General features: G+C 36.0%; 1 protein-coding gene across 6 annotated transcripts in view; it reads left to right on the top strand.

Moving 5' to 3' along the window:
• Positions 1-18,187, top strand: part of LOC127879535 (ATP-dependent (S)-NAD(P)H-hydrate dehydratase-like) — a 139,703-nt gene that overhangs the window by 168 nt on the left and 121,348 nt on the right. For all 6 annotated transcript variants that reach the window (XM_052426437.1, XM_052426442.1, XM_052426438.1 and 3 more), the window contains exons 2-7: positions 1,713-1,848; positions 2,591-2,636; positions 3,971-4,059; positions 4,496-4,655; positions 6,111-6,215; positions 15,469-15,589. In XM_052426437.1, the coding sequence (XP_052282397.1) occupies positions 1,713-1,848; positions 2,591-2,636; positions 3,971-4,059; positions 4,496-4,655; positions 6,111-6,215; positions 15,469-15,589 (657 nt within the window). The remainder of the gene's footprint in view (positions 1-1,712; positions 1,849-2,590; positions 2,637-3,970; positions 4,060-4,495; positions 4,656-6,110; positions 6,216-15,468; positions 15,590-18,187) is intronic.

The following is an 18,187-nucleotide window of genomic DNA, read 5'->3' as shown; positions in this document are numbered from 1 at the left end:
GTAATTATTTATGTGATTATATTAAAAAATTAAATTGGCATAAGTGCAGTTTCTTTATTTATGACATCTTTGTCATCTAACTTCAAAGGCAGCAGTATCATGAATTAAAGCACCCCAGACCCAGTAACATGAATTCAAGCATCCCGTACCCTACCTCCCCTGCTCCGAAGCCATTACCCAAGGTCCCATGATACCACAATTCCAGAATTGGAATTACCACTAAACTATAAATTGAAATTTCTGGTATCTTTTGTTGACACTTTGTCCTGACAAAAACGCACGAAATATATGCGACGATGTACGACGTCATGCCTTACGCAAGGAAAGCATGCGTGTATTGATTTATAGCTCGGCGTTTTCGGAGAGAAACCCGAGGTATTGTCATAGCCAGCTCGTCGTGAAGTCCGACGTCTGCCGTCTGCGTCATGCTTAAACCTTAACATTGGCTCTAAAATCAAAGTGCTTCCACCTACAACTTTGAAACTTCATATGTAGATGCACCTTGATGTGTTCTACACACCACACCCATTTTTGGGTCACTAGGTCAAAGGTCAAGGTCACTGTGACCTATAAAAAAATATTTCTGACAAGCTTTCATTTATTCCAAACTGGACCCGTAGCAGAGCGTGGCACAAAGTACGCGGTGTTCTTGTTGTTTTATTCCAAGCCCTGAGAAAATTTAGATCTGTTGTTTTCGTTAAAAACTATGTTGATTTTGTAACAAAATTATATTGCAAATAATTTGGAATTGACATTTCCCCTATATTAATTTCAAATAAAACATGCCGCACCTTTATCATTAGGGTCTTTTAGTTGAGTCACTGTTGAAACAGTTATTGTACTGATTAAAGAGAACATACCGACAAAACTTGATTTAGTGTTTTTTGTTATGAAAATACGCTTAGCACGTCTACTGACCTATAGTGTAAACTGCGTTGTTATGACAAAATGGATTAACATAATGTGTGGATGCAACTCTGCCGTTTAAGTCCATAATTACCGGTAATATATTGTTTTTAATGCCATTATTTTTAAATCAATACATTCATATAAATATAATGGAAAAATTAAGAAGATGGTCTTTTGAAGTCGCATGAGAAGTACTTTTAACTTACTTAAAATGGTTTCTAATTGGCTAAATTTCTGGACAATTTCGCCCCTATGGCCCCCTCACCAGGGCTTTGCCCTGCACCCAATAACCCGTAACCCTCAGCACAATTTCTGATCAGCAAAATGACGGTGACTGTGTCAAAACATTTTCCATAACAAACTGCATCATTTGCTACGTTATATCACTGGATTTTACACTATCTCCATACCCATGACTCAAAATGAAAACAAAACTCAACAAGAACCTACTACATATAATCAAAATGAACATTGTTTTTTGTATAAATGGCATATTCTGTCTAATATCATCTTAGATCTTCGGTCGAAATATTTCAACAGGCCTCGGTGTCATGAAGTGGGAATTGGGGTTGGAGGAGGGGACTTTTAGCAGAACGTTTTGACACTTAAGGTATCCTACTTGCACTTGCATCATCGTCCAAATAGGTTAAAGTTTTAGGGTAAGCTATTTTTCTCAAGATCCGCTAGAGGGATTCTATTCAAACTTATAAAGAAACCACATCTATGCTGTATTCTTACTAAAATCTAGCTGTGTTTGAAATTGTATGATTGTTTTGGTCATTCTTAAGTTTATTTCACTTCAGGACCTCTTTTCCAACAGAGGTACCAGCACAATTCACCTGGTTTAGTTGACATGGTGAGGAGCTTCATTCCATCCCTGGTGGCTGAGTCACATAAAGGAGAATGTGGAAGGATAGGAATTGTTGGGGGCTGCAAAGAGTGGGTGCATGTAAATGTGTTTGTTTTTAATTACAACCTATTTGAGCTGCTTTATGGGAAAACAGGGCTTAATGCATGTGTCGTCCTAAATTAGCCTGTGCAGTCTGATAAGAAGGGACTCCCTTGAAACGAAAAATACCATAAAAGCAGACAGTGTCATCCCTGATTAGCATGTGTGGTCTTCACAGGGTAATCTGGGGCGATATTTTGCGCACATGCACTTAGCCCCATTTAAGCAGAGCAAGACTAATATATTTATCTCAATTGCTTAAAAAGGCACCTATGGGCTGATTGAGATTCTCCCAAGAATGTCCTGTACTTAAGGTTTTATTGGGAGATGTTGACAATACTCTGAGATCAAACCCAGGACCTACTGATCACTAGGCAGACCCAGGACCTACTGATCACTAGGCAGACACCAATTTAACTATGCCAAGGCGAGCTTGTCTGTCTCTCTTGATTATATCTAACCATTTCAAATTGTCCATAATCCATTCAAACAAAGAAAAACAATATCTTGAATATAAAACATCTGATATGTGTGATCTTGTCATGTTTTTTGATATAGGTAAGAACATAAGTGTTTCAATATGTGTCTTGAATTTGCTGTAATAAGGTCAAATCTTTTGAGCTTTGTTAAATGTTTAATACTCTAAGGAAAAAACATTAATATTCCATTGTTATATAATAATATATATTTATATTCAATGAAAAAAAAAGAAAACAGACAATTTGATTTCAGGTACACTGGTGCTCCATATTTTGCTGCAATCTCTGCTTTAAAAGTGGTATGTACTGGTAACATGGGTATGAGATCCATAACAAATGCATAATTAGTTAACATATTTCAAGACTACATCGTAACAGCCCTTGTTTTGGGGCAAGGAGGTGTTGAGCTCTTCAAAAGAGGAATTAAACGTGAAAAGGGAATTTTTTAGCATCTTCTTTTATTTAATACTGGTGGTATGGAATCAACAATTTTATTGTATGTTTTCTTATGGTTAATAAGGCTTGATTGGTCATTGCCGGCTGGGGTACTACTTACATGTACCCCGGGTACTCTTAAGTATACTAACATGTACCCCGGGTACGGTAAATATACTTAATTGTACTCAGTCAATATTAGACTGTACCCGAGTTGTATTCTTGCCCAAAATCCGTTGTCATAAAACGCGCTACCAATTATCTTAAACAAACTTCTCTTTTAAAAAAAAACTGCATCAAGATGCTTTTTGCATATCAGTTTAGATAATAAAGAGGTCATTTTACAGATAATGTACATAAACAATTATAAATGTGAATATAATTAATTTAAAAAAATAGCCGACAACGACCGATTTAGCGTTAAATTACCCGGGTACGTTTTAGTATTTTTACGGTACCCGGCGTACATGTAAGTATACTTAAGAGTACCAGGGGTACATGTAAGTAGTACCCAAGCCGTCAATGACCAATCGAGAATTAATAAGGCATTATGAATAATTAAACATGTGTAATTCGCCGTTTTAAACTGTTTAAATTGCAGTGAAAATTATTGATAAATTGTAATGTTTAAATAAAACTAAATTTTCCCTTATACATTTATAAATACAGTAAAAGCATGTAAATTACCAAACTTAAAAATTGAGAAATTCATAGGTTGACCCCTTTTTTAATGCAAACAAACTGTAAAAAAAAGCTATAATATAATGAGATTTTTTTGTGGTCATGAGATAATGAATTTTGTAAAGAAAGTTATTTTTACTTATGCCTATGGCAGTGGGAAAATATAAGGTTGTTGTCCCCTACTGGTGAAACCGGAGGGGACTTATGGTTTGCGCTCTGTCTGTCTGTCTGTCTGTCCGTCCGTCACACTTTTCTGGATCCTGCGATAACTTAAAAAGTTCTTCATATTTTTTCATGAAACTTGAAACATGGATGATTTCATTTTGTTCCAACGTCAATTCTGGTTGCTATGGCAACAAATATTTTTTTTTAATTATTTTTTTACTGACAATGGTGGAGTTTTACCGGTAGGGGACAATATTGTTTGGCAATCTCTTGTTTATCATGACTCTTGACTTTAAATCGATAATCCACAGTCACAAACAGATATTGTGCATAATGAGACCTCCAACTGCAGGGAGCTGACTTATCCCACGTGTTCTGTGCCCAGGAGGCAGCCCCTGTGATCAAGGCCTACAGTCCAGAGCTCATAGTGCACCCCATCCTGTAAGTACTGGGCGCCAGTGTGGTGAATGATTGCATTCACACTCATAATGCCTTTCGTGGTATGGCAGAGTTCACATCAGCAAAGCGAGGTCATTAGGTCAAAGTGAAGACAAAATATTTTTTCCTTGCTAGTTGTCACATGTCACATAATTGCCATATCTTCCTGAAATTTAGTCAGTTTTCACTTGTTTACTGCATTATGAATATTCGCTATTTCCTTAAAAATATTTAAAAATCGAGTGGGGTTTATATGTCGAGAATATTGGCTATTTTCTTAAAAAATATTGAATAAGTTTAAGGGGTTTATTTGTCATGAATTGATATATACATGTCATTTTGTCTCATGACCAAAGAACTCTTCAACGTTAGTTTCTGAATGAATAATTTCATTAAAAGAAAACAGTCATGACATATATATGAGTTTTTTCTTGTTCAGAGATAGTTCCAGTTGTGAGCGGGAGATGTCTGAGTGGTTACCACGGTTACATTCCGTTGTGCTAGGGCCAGGCATGGGGCGCAGTGACGCTATCGTCGCCAATGCCCGCACCATTATTTCAAAAGTGAAGGAAAAAGGCATTCCACTGGTTATCGATGCTGTATGTGTCCTTTTGATATTTTTTATGAAATATAATAAATTTGTTTAACCTGAACAATGTAAAAGGTGTCATTTAGGCCAAAACTAGGTTTTTGAAGACACCTAGCATGGGATTGCATTTTGCGTAAGATGTATTAAGTTCAAGGTCACTGTTACTAAAAATAGAAAAACTGTTTCAGGATAATAACTTTAGTTTGCATGCAAGTGTGGTCCTTGAATTCTGTTTGCCTTTTGTCTTTTATATAAACAGTCAAAATTTATAACAGTGGTGAGTCAAAGGAAATGGCAAAAAAAACAGTTGTCGACAGGTGATCAGATCACCACTTTTAGATGGTTGGTCAGTTGGTAGTATTGTTATGTTGTTACGCCACCCTGTTGTTTTCACACAGTTTAAAAACAAAGGCTAATTGCCGATAACTCAGTATAATAACATAAATAACTTCTGTTGAATAATACAGAATAATATCTGAAAAATTCATTTAATTTCGTACCTATTCCTATTTTTAAAACTAAACCTATGACTTGATTAAAAATAGTATTGTTGTTTAGTCATGCATCTTGTTCATTTGTTAATCTGACAGTTCCTTTTACATTCATTGGGAGATGTTTTTAAATAAAGGTTGTCACGTGTCACTGACGCCACGCTCGAACAAGTATCAACAGTGGATTCACTGTAATAAACCAAAAGTACGGTATAGCAGTATTGTTCACATGCAAAGAAAAAGACACCAAAATCTTGCAAAGATATATTTGTATGCAAACATCACATAAATAGCCTTTTCATTCAAACAATCATTCTTTATCAAAACGGCAAAGCACATCATGAACAAAACTTAAAACCACATCAGTCAAAACAAGATAACACATCACTCAAAAAACTTGAAATCACACACAATCATTCTCACTCTCAATAATCTAAACAATTCACGCCACGCAAAAGGAAAATCTTACGTTTCTGGGTACGCATCTTCCGATTTAGCGTCCTTAACAATGTTCTAAATAGCGGTCATTTAATTAGCGATAATTAATTTTATTGTGTTACATGCTATGACATATTTTATTTTGAATATTACCCCCATAATTATCCCAGGAAAACAAATCTTCTCAACATCCTATTATTGGTTTTCTTGCAGTGGGCCGCTTTTATCATATCAAAGGCAGTTACCGCAATCAGATCACAAAATAGATGAACAATAGACGCTATGACATTAAAAACTTGAAAAGACTGACTCGTGACCATTGTTCCCAGTTCTCAACATATTTTTTGGAGTGAAATATACTGGCTTTTGGTCGTTATGGACAGTTGACCCTTATTCTTAGGTGTAATATAGAGTGATTTTTGTCTGGGGGAATTCAGACTGTCAATTGTCTGCAGTTGACCATAGATCTCAGTTGACCGCAAGGTCAGTTTTTGTTGTTTTTATATTTAAATATATTTATATCCTTTTTCCTGCAGGATGGCTTGTTTGTTGTGACCCAGGACCCATCAGTGATTTCTGGATACCAAGCTGCAATACTCACACCTAACATTGTTGAGTTTGCAAGACTGTACGAAAAAGTGGTGAGTTGATTACCAGCGCTCTCATAGACTTTACTTGGTCTCTTTGCCTCATGATATTAAAAAATAGTTTACCCATTGTTTGCAGTTTATTTTAAGTTGACATAAATTATGTAGTTGATTTCTCTGGTAAGTAATTAAAGCAAGCAAATATTGACCAGAATGTCTGCATAGTACATAGGAATCTATGGGTAGTTTAGTGACTATCATAGGGTGCAGACGTGTTTTTCTAACTGTGACTTGACATGGATTTAAATGGATTTTATATCAGAATATTGTGGAAATAAATATATATACTGATAGCAGTGATTGACATCTGGAATATGTATCACCTGATTCTGGAACTATGTATTTTTGTTTAAAGCAAAAGTTATATGAAGAAACCAATTACTCATTGTTCGATGGCTATTGAGAGTGCACAGTGCAACATGTACACTTAACATTTCATGCACTAGTAAACAATGATCCTCTAATCCACCTATTGAATAGGCATCGCAAATAAGCGTTGATTGTACCTGATTGCGGACACAGTGTAGCTTGATACATTAATCTACGGAATACCTGGATTACCATAATTGGGGATGCATTAAATGTGTGGCTAGCAAGAATCGGATCCTTTAACTCGAGGAGAATGCCAAAATCACAGAAGCAACAGACAGGAACAGATGGACGTGATCAATGTGTCTCTTACCATCAGCATATGTTTGTTTTGTTTTTTTCTGCTCGTTGTGCAAGGTGTAGAATCAAACCCAGAGCCCCCGAAGACAGAGTGAAGTGCACGACTACTTGTAGACCAGCAATTAATATTGAACATGATATCGGCTCAAATATAATTGACCATTAAATATCTAGCCAGATCTCTACCGAGACAGCACCGAATATACAACTTGACTCGTGGCTTCGACCTTCAATTACTCAACAACGTGCATCTGTGTTTGACCCCATGTGTTTACACACCAAGAAACAGATTTGGACTCCAATACCTTGTTAATTGAAATATATAAAAGCGTTTAGCAATTTAATAATAAGTTTGATTCCCTTGACAAGGCAGTAAAAACCTTGAAAAGGACAATAAAGATCTTAAAAAGCAAAACAAAGAATTAACTGAACAAGTAAGCAGCCTAACAGAAAAGCTAAACACCATAGCAGTCAAGCTAACAGCATGGTCGAAAAGACTCGAGAATCTTGAGCAGCAAGTCAAGAAGCAAAACCTGAAAGTATTCAATATTGACTATGATGGCAACGAAACCCAGAAACAAACCGAAGCAAAACTACTTGACGTTATCAATAGGCAGTTGGGTCTTTCAAAAATTAGAACTCTTTTGACTTTGCATACCATCTTTCAAGTAAATTGGCAACGAGACCAGTTCTAATAAAGTGTGCAAATATGAAGGTAAGAGAATAATAGAATATTGACAAAATGCCAGTTCATACGAAAAGCTGGGTAATACGTGCACATTTGAGTGGGTGAGGACTTGCCCTAGTATGTGATGAAATCGTGGTTGAAACTTTACGAGTTTTTAAAAGAGTGCCTAGAAAGTGACAAAAACGCTTTATTTCGAAATGACCATCTTGTTGTTGATGGTGTGAAATACATAATTATATGATAACGTAAACAAACAACAGGTCGCAGTTACTGGCAATGACATAAAGGATTCTGGTTAAAGTTCAAATAAACCAACGCAAGTGCAACTTAAGTTGCGCTTGTTGAACATCCAGGGGCTGCGTTGACATATTGAAGATTTCATAGTAAAGCAATACTGGGAGTAATGTGATATTGTTTGTAAATGCGAAACATGGCAGCTGAAAAATGACAACTTCAGAATGTGTATAGCATTGAAAATGAGGATCACTTTTTATTAGTCTGCCCTGTTGATGATCATAATAAGACAACAATATTTCAAGGATAACTAGTTGGAATTATTATGTACTATATAAGAACATTTATTTGTGCTAATCATGTCTGGCACTAGCAGCACGCTATTTTTTGGCATTGGGTAAATATCTTGATGCTGCATTTATAGAGAATTACAGGTTACTGCCTGATAGTTTTGAAATATATCAGGCGAGGCTTAGAATAAAATTAATGGCGAGGCTTGCTGAGCCGTTATTTTATTCGTGCCAAGCCTGATATATTACAAAATGATCAGGCAGTAATCTGTTTTTCTGTTAATCATACCTCTACGTACCCCATTTTATAAGAAATAGTGACAAATAATCGCTACAACTTTGCATATTTTGCGGTAATGAATATGATTTTTGACGTTTGGTGTGTTTATGATGACGTCATGAGTACTTGCACTTAATACTTGTTAAATATGTTTTTTGCTGTTTATGTTGCTTTATGTGTATTATATAAATAACATATTGGTATCAAATTTTTTGTCCTGTTGAAGCTGATCCTATTTTAACAAAAATGATTCTGATTAATATTAACTACCTGCAAACATTGACTGATATGAGAACTTCCTGTTGACCATGATATAAAAAAATATATCAGGCAATGTTACATGTATATCAGGAAGATATCAATGCGGTGGTATGATAAAAATTATGGGCAAGTTGACTGTAACTGAAGTCAAACTCCCATATTGTTTACAGTTTGTGCGATACTGGTCAGTAAATATGCGACTAAATCATTTTATAACACCCACCTCTGATATTGGTTTAAATACATTTAACTAACGCTAAAATGTTTGAATATATATCTATAAGCAGTACTCTTTTTTACTTAACACGTCTCACCATTACTGTTGTTTATATTGTATACAATATCACTACTTATGATTACTGCATGTATGTTTGTATTTTGGGCCGAGTGCCTTTCAGTACAAATTTAATAAACCTATTGTTATTGTTATTGGAATCAAGGGAAATAATAACAAGTAGCACAAGCTAAATTTGTGTATGGTTGTTTCCCTTACTCATAATTTAGCACCAAACACATTGGGGCAAGCATTTTTAGGCCAATTTTAATTGTTGGGCACTATAAGTTTGCATGCCAACCATCCGTCCATCCTTTGGTAGGCCTGTCTGTCTGTCTGCAAAACTGGACTTTTCATTAATTAAAAGTAATGCAGATGAAACTAGGTATGCTTATACACAACATCTCGTTATTTACGCACATCTTGTTACTTTTCATTATCGGTTAAAGTTCGGGTCGCTGTTATTAAAAATAGCTTTAAATTGTAATAACTCAAAAAGTATATAACTTATCATCATGAAATTTGTTCAGTAGGCTTGCTCATTGGAATAAAACTTGGTTAGGATTGGAAAGTGCCATACCTTTAATTTCTTCATAACTCATGTTTTTTAAACAAATATCAAAAATATCCTGAATGTAAAAAAATCCTTTTGATCTCACTACTTGTGTGACCAATGGACATTGAGTTTTATTACCAAAAAATAAGTTGTACACGTATATTGCAATATGAAGCTAATGAACAGTCATGCATGTATGCCATCTTTAGCTCGGCTGTTTTTGGAGAAAACCTGAGGTATTGTCATAGCCAGCTCGTCGTGTCGCGTCGTCCGCGGTACTGGCATCATGCTTAAACCTTAACATTGGCTCTAAAATCAAAGTGCTTCCATCTACAACTTTGAAACTTCATATGTAGATGCACCTTGATGAGTTCTAAACGCCACACCCATATTTGGGTCACTAGGTCAAAGGGCAAGATCACTGTGACCTCTAAAAAAAAAAAAAAATCTGACAAGCTTTCATTTATTCAAAACTGCAGCCGCAGCCCAGCATTGGCACCCTTTATGCGGTGCTCTTGTTCTTTCTAGGGATTGTTTTTTTGAAAATTGTAGCTGTTTTCAACAGTATTTCTGTAATGTCAGGGCAATCGGATTACCTACTCACACTTTTCCTGACTTAATAGCTGGTTTTCCAATATTTAGTTCCCATTCCTATGCCAGTAACTGACAACTGCACAACTTACAATAAATTGGGTGACAAAGACCTTGGAAATAATTTCATGATCAAGGCCCCCACAAGTTATGTGGCTTGGAGGGGAATTAAACACACGATCCTTGGATGTTAAGTCCGGCATTTACCAGCTGAGTTAGCCAGCCATATTTTCATTATCGGGGATTCCTGTCAATATTCCAGGAAAAAAGTTGCTTCTTCATTGAAGTTTTGAATGATTAGTAGATTGAGAAAATCCCAGGCTTTTCAAAACCAACAACTCATAAATCTTTCAAAAAAGCAGAATTTCCTGTATAGAATTTTATTGTTAAATCTGGTATTAATTGTTCAACATGTGTTAAGTCTTAATTTTGAAACCAAAGTTATTCTAGTGAACGTTTGTTATGTATACTGAATTTCCACAACCCTGCCAGATGGCTCATTAGCAAAACATCTTGAGGCATTGTGGGTAAAAGGGAAATGGTATTTTCAAGTGTAGTCACATTATATGATTCTTAGAAAATGTGTATAAAATGAAATAACTTGTAGGCAGATTATAACTTACATTAATGAAAAGTTGTGGCCAAAATGTCAAGTGTGTGCAATTGCAGAAGTAATATCTTAAATAATTAAATATAAATAATTGATTTTTATTTAGTTCTGAACATTATAACCTCAGTTTTATATGCTTCAGAATAAAAAGATGTTAAACAGACAAAACATGAACCTATAGAGATTAATGATGTGAATATTTCCAATCAAAATAATGCCCTTCTGAACGTAAATTATGAAAAAGTTAACATTCTTTGATGAACTGAAAAATGATGTATAGCATTTTTATTGCCAGTAGACTAGTCAAATTATGTATTTTACAGGTTGTATATTTAGAAAGATTTGTGTTTAAATTATCAGTATACCCTGTTAATGTATTCAATTTTTGTCAAAGTTTATTCACCAAATGTTATGATAAGGATATTTTAGTTCAACTTGTTAAGTCCTTGTAAAATAGGCCAAATAAATTATCTATGGTAATTATAATCAGGTTTTACTTTAACCCTTATTATTTAAATTAAGAGATCTGAGTGACATCTTTGCAGATTATGGGTGGGGAAATTGATTTAGATAATGATAATACTGCAATATTTACATAAATTATCACTCGCACTACATCATAGTAATTGAATGTTTGAATAATATCTTTATATATTTGACAGGTTAATGGTAGTATTATCATTACAGAAGGCCTAAGTCATAGACAGACAATATGTAGAATTGAATAATTATTTGAACGGCATATAGATTATTGTTGATTACAATTACATCTGTAGATTTGACATTGATTGAAGATCTACATAATTTTTTTTGTTCATTTCAATATGTATGTATTTAATATTCAGCGATATTTATTTTCCCTTAAGTGCAAGAATGTGTTATGAGCTTATGTGCCATCAAGGTGGGTAGCCCCTTATTGTGATAAGCCTATGGAAATGATAAAAATGGAAAGGAAACACAGAATAAATTTAGTTTGTTGCCTATTCTGTGTTTGCATCATTTGCGACACATGTTTTGCTTTGCATTGACCATTGCAAGGTTGTAACCCAAGCTTTAAGAATTAAATAATGTTGTGTTTAATTATTTTTTTATTGCACAATACTAGCTTCATACATCAGTAAAAGAATAGGTTTACTGGTGATGATGCTTCAGTTTAAGTATTACTTTACATTGATAACAGTTTCTTAACTCATAGGATTTTGCAAAGTTGGCAAAATTATCTATCAGCTGAGAATTTACTCAATTGCTCCCAAATTAAAATACAGTTTTTAAAATCCTGATACAATAGGATAGGTATTTATATTTTAATATTTATGAAATATTAATATACAAATACATGAACAAAGCAACAGATCATTCACAGTTTATCATATCCACTTCTGACCTACCCCAAAAAACAACTACATCCAAGCGAATCTAGTTTTTGTATACTGCATGGATATGACATACTTCTTTTATTTAATTACTTTCTACGGCCTGGTTGTTTCTTAATTCATTTTGCGAAGGCCTGCGTTTAGTAGCTACAGTTTTTAAGATTGACAAAAAGAATAAAATAACCAAATTTGGTAGTGGTGACATAATTGTCCGCATTTTAAACTCTCAGGGCAGGTCCTGGCAGTTAAAAATAATTATAATCCCTTTAAATATTGACAATTTGCTGTAATTGCATCACAGAATACTTTCTCATGGGAAATATCAAGTGAAATTATAATTGAGAGATATTTTCAGTTCATCTGTTTTGGAGAACAATGTTCTTATGTCTGACATGGGTTTAAGTTCTTAAATTATGGCAGCTTGTCTGTCAGAACACACTTCAAGTTTTGTGCAAGACCTTAACAGACAGATTGATGCTTTAAGATAATAGGGTCAGTGATTGATCAATAATAAACTTTTGATTGTTTAATAGAATTAACATGTTATGGTGCAAAAATTGTGTACAATCTTTATCTTAAAAAATTGTCTACAAGAAAACAAACTGAAATTACTGTTTTAAATGTACACCGACACCGATGACATTCGTGTTTCACATGGCTGTCTACTTGCTTAGTGGTTGGTGCATGCACTTCTCTCTTCGTTGTCCATGGTTTAATCCCCACACATTTGAGACATGTGAGTTTGGTTTGTGGTCACCATACTGAACAGGGGGTTTCCTCCACGCATATTGGTGTCACCCAAAGCACAAGACCATACCAATATTAACAATAATTCAGCAACCAATAAAAAGATGCAAGTTGTAACTTTAGTGTAGATATTATTTAAAAAAAAATAATTTTAAAACATTGTCCTGATAACAAATAAAACAAGGTTGTGTTATTAGTTAATAGTAGTTGTCAATACACAAAAAATGTGCTAAAAGATGGAATATCCATAGTTAAAACAGTATTCAATATTAAGGGTAACGTAATTACTAAGTGCGTAACTCAAAAAAAGTTGAGTCTCCAACTTGTGTTACATAAAACTTCTAGTGTTTTTTTTTACTTTTTGTTATATTTATGATGGTTTAGATTACTTCAGTTGGCTATAATATCACATTCTTTTTCACATTATTGGAGCTTGTCTAGTTGAGCCTAGCTTTGGGAAAACATGGTTTAATGCATGTGCCTAAAGTGTCATCCCAGATAAGCCTGTGGAGTACCTATGCACAGGCTGATCAGGGATGACACTTTCTGCTTAATGAACTTTTTTGTTAAAAGGAAGTCTCTTCTAGACTTAAATTGAGTCTAGGTGGAAAGTGTCATTCCTGATTAGCCTGTTCAGTATGCACTGTTCAGTATGCACAGCCTGTTCAGTATGCACTGTTCAGTATGCACAGCCTGTTCAGTATGCACTGTTCAGTATGCACAGCCTGTTCAGTATGCACAGCCTGTTCAGTATGCACAGCCTGTTCAGTATGCACAGCCTGTTCAGTATGCACTGTTCAGTATGCACAGCCTGTTCAGTATGCACTGTTCAGTATGCACAGCCTGTTCAGTATGCACAGCCTGTTCAGTATGCACTGTTCAGTATGCATAGCCTGTTCAGTATGCACTGTTCAGTATGCATAGCCTGTTCAGTATGCACAGCCTGTTCAGTATGCACTGTTCAGTATGCACAGCCTGTTCAGTATGCACAGCCTGTTCAGTATGCACAGCCTGTTCAGTATGCACTGTTCAGTATGCACTGTTCAGTATGCACTGTTCAGTATGCACTGTTCAGTATGCACAGCCTGTTCAGTATGCACTGTTCAGTATGCACTGTTCAGTATGCACAGCCAGTTCAGTATGCACTGTTCAGTATGCACAGCCTGTTCAGTATGCACAGCCTGTTCAGTATGCACAGCCTGTTCAGTATGCACTGTTCAGTATGCACAGCCTGTTCAGTATGCACTGTTCAGTATGCACAGCCTGTTCAGTATGCACTGTTCAGTATGCACAGCCTGTTCAGTAGGCACAGCCTGTTCAGTATGCACAGCCAGTTCAGTATGCACTGTTCAGTATGCACAGCCTGTTCAGTATGCACAGCCTGTTCAGTATGCACAGCCTGTTCAGTATGCACTGTTCAGTATGCACAGCCTGTTCAGTATGCACTGTTCAGTATGCACTGTTCAGTATGCACAGCCTGTTCAGTATGCACTGTTCAGTATGCACAGCCTGTTCAGTATGCACAGCCTGTTCAGTATGCACTGTTCAGTATGCACAGCCTGTTCAGTATGCACTGTTCAGTATGCACAGCCTGTTCAGTATGCACAGCCTGTTCAGTATGCACTGTTCAGTATGCACAGCCTGTTCAGTATGCACTGTTCAGTATGCACAGCCTGTTCAGTATGCACAGCCTGTTCAGTATGCACAGCCTGTTCAGTATGCACTGTTCAGTATGCACTGTTCAGTATGCACTGTTCAGTATGCACAGCCTGTTCAGTATGCACTGTTCAGTATGCACTGTTCAGTATGCACAGCCAGTTCAGTATGCACTGTTCAGTATGCACAGCCTGTTCAGTATGCACAGCCTGTTCAGTATGCACTGTTCAGTATGCACTGTTCAGTATGCACAGCCTGTTCAGTATGCACTGTTCAGTATGCACAGCCTGTTCAGTAGGCACAGCCTGTTCAGTATGCACAGCCAGTTCAGTATGCACTGTTCAGTATGCACAGCCTGTTCAGTATGCACAGCCTGTTCAGTATGCACAGCCTGTTCAGTATGCACTGTTCAGTATGCACTGTTCAGTATGCACAGCCTGTTCAGTATGCACTGTTCAGTATGCACAGCCTGTTCAGTATGCACTGTTCAGTATGCACAGCCTGTTCAGTATGCACAGCCTGTTCAGTATGCACAGCCTGTTCAGTATGCACAGCCTGTTCAGTATGCACTGTTCAGTATGCACAGCCTGTTAAGTATGCACAGCCAGTTCAGTATGCACTGTTCAGTATGCACTGTTCAGTATGCACAGCCTGTTCAGTATGCACAGCCTGTTCAGTATGCACAGCCTGTTCAGTATGCACAGCCTGTTCAGTATGCACAGCCTGTTCAGTATGCACAGCCAGTTCAGAATGCACTGTTCAGTATGCACTGTTCAGTATGCACAGCCTGTTCAGTATGCACAGCCTGTTCAGTATGCACAGCCTGTTCAGTATGCACAGCCTGTTCAGTATGCACAGCCTGTTCAGTATGCACAGCCTGTTCAGTTTGCACTGTTCAGTATGCACAGACTAATCAGGAACAACACTTTCCGCCTGGATCCTTTACGCCCGGACAACACTTTACGTATATGCATAAAGCCCAGTTTTCCCAGGGCTTAATTTACCATCCATTTTCAAGGTTGGAGGCAAGCCTGATGGTGTAGACCCTGCAGCGAGCGTCAAGACCCTGTCATCCAGGCTGGGTAATGTCACCATCGTTCAGAAAGGGGCCAGTGACATCATCTCTGACGGGAATCAAGGTACCTGACTGGTGGATTTTAAGTATGAGTCTTGCTCTAAGAAAACCGGGTTAAATGCATGGCTGTAAAGTGTTGTCCCAGGGCTAATCAGGGATGACACTTTCCGCATTGACTAGAATTTTATTTCGAAAAGACTTCCTTTAAGCGATAAAGTCCATACAAGTGGAAGTATTTAACACTCATGCATTAAACCCCCTTTTCTCAGAGCAAGGCTCATATGAAATGAAGATGTAAACTCTTTACTTTGTAATTCTGTTGTGCTGTGAAGTATTCTGTTTGCAATTTTTTTTTGGCTTTTTCAAGATAAAATCTTTGCTGAAAATACCTCAGGCTAATTATTTGGAACTCAATTAATTGTTATATTATTTCAGTAATTGCAGTGGCATATTGGATATGGTGTTGGCTAGGAGGTCATGTATTCGATTCCCAATGTGGGATCTGACCCCCAAATACACCAAGTATTGGTTCTACCCAGGAAACATACTTGATCGTGTTTATATAAGCCTAAGCCTTTTATGCAATGGATCTAAAATTAAAAGCCTTAAATTAACATTATGACTAATACGTCTTAAAATGATATGAGTTTTTATAGCAGCACGTTATAGCCATTAGTTGTGGTTGAGGAGAGTGATTACTTTATGTTATTGGGCATAAAACAACATTATTTGATGTCATATAAAAATGTAACCAGCCCTGAGAGACAGATAAGAGTTGTATTTTTCAGTGTTTATTATATCACTTAAATGCTCTATTCACCTATTTGATTGCTGCTCTTTGAAGAGAGCGTGGAATGTTTATCATGGTGCCTCAATATATCTTATACTTATTGTATATTGTTTGAAAGATATATCGTAAAAGAGTTATGATAATCCACTTTGAGGTGACTTATTGCCTTTCACTTGCCTTATTCTGCCAGTCTATGGTCCAGTGAAGTGTTTACTTTAGGGGAGAATTTATATTTCCTGAATGGGGTTATCCCAGGGCTGTAAGTAAACAGTCTGTCAGACTGGAATAACTCTTAACTTTGCCTTCAAAAGATTTATATGGCCATGTTTGAATGGTCGGGCAATAAATTATTGACCATGATCTCATAAGTTATGCATTCCAGGGCTTCATCTGACTGTTTTGCCATCTTTCTTTTGTGTTCATAGTTATTAGACTTAAATGGACATATTTGCTAGTTAAAAATTCATTGTTCTATATAAGATGAGAGAACATATTCTTCCAGTACTAGAAAATATGTTTATAATTATAAACCAAAAAGTATATACATATGAAACACTTAGTTTGTAAATATGTTGACATATTTAAATATCTGTCATAAGAGGAAAAGGCATGTTGAAGTATTAAACTATGTATCAACTGATAATTAGTTACATAACGCTGGGGTTCAAAAGGTAAAAAATATGTCATATGTTGGCCTATGGGCTTATACTAATAAATTAGATAGAGCGGTATGAAAAAACTTGGTTGGAGAATAACATTATCATTGTTTGGTCATTGGACAAACACCAGGCTACTCTGACCCCACTTTGCACACAGTCATAAACATGTCTTTGTGCCAATTAAAGCGTGATAAAGTTTGATTAAGACAGCCCGGCCCTGATGGGAGGATCCGTTTGCAGATTAGAATCCGGGATCTTGCCCTTTCCTCGGTGATTTGTCCCAGAATAATTGCCCAGTGTGCAAACATAGGCATTGGTTTTATGGCTGTCCTGAAACCCTTGTTAATGCTGATTTGATTAGTTTCATAATTTGATATTTTCATTTGGTTTTGAGTGTTTTTTATTGTCAATTATAGGGGTAAAACAACACTTTTGTCTGAGATTAGACAAGACTGATGCTGCTAATTTTTAGTGGACAATATTATTCTGAAGCATTACCTTTTTAAGCTCAAAGTTTTCTTTTGTTTTCTGATTATATTACTTTTACAGATTATAGGAGTAAAAAAACAACAAAAAGCAATGTTTATCATGAGAGACATATATTGCAAAAATAATTATGTTGGTACCAGTTGTCATCTGCTAAAGTGATGTAAATTCAATATCAGTGACTCTAGAAGTTACTATTATGTAGAACGAAAATTTATAATCTTGTTAAGTTATTTTATAAATGAAACATTCATGGAGCATATTCATGGAACCTTACAATGTTATTCGTGTATACATGCATTTATATTATTCTGTTTGATGTTAGTAAAGCATGAAACAATTCTGTAGCTATATTGGTATCAGACTTAAAAGATGGTAGATTTTTAGCTGACAGCCTGACCTCTTGTTTTATTGAATCATTGGCAATGACACATTAACATGGGAAAACTGGCTCAATGCATTTGCGAAAAGTGTAATCCCAGATAAGCCTGTGCAATCCACACAGGCTAATTAGTAACGAAACTCTACCAATACTAAATTTTTGTTTAGAAGAGAATTCCTTTAAACGAAAAAAACCCATAAAACTGGGAAAGTGTGGTCCCTGATTAGCCTGTGCAGTGCCTTTGTAACATGAAGATTTATAGCTGACAGCGGTGACCTCTTGTCGAGTTGACTCATTTGCAATGACAGATTTAGATGTATAATTTTACAAGAGTCTGGGCCACTG

Source organism: Dreissena polymorpha, chromosome 4, assembly GCF_020536995.1.
Source record: "Dreissena polymorpha isolate Duluth1 chromosome 4, UMN_Dpol_1.0, whole genome shotgun sequence".
Taxonomy (NCBI): domain Eukaryota; kingdom Metazoa; phylum Mollusca; class Bivalvia; order Myida; family Dreissenidae; genus Dreissena; species Dreissena polymorpha.
Note: the sequence above shows the minus strand (reverse complement) of the source record. Positions and strands in the feature narration are given on the sequence as shown.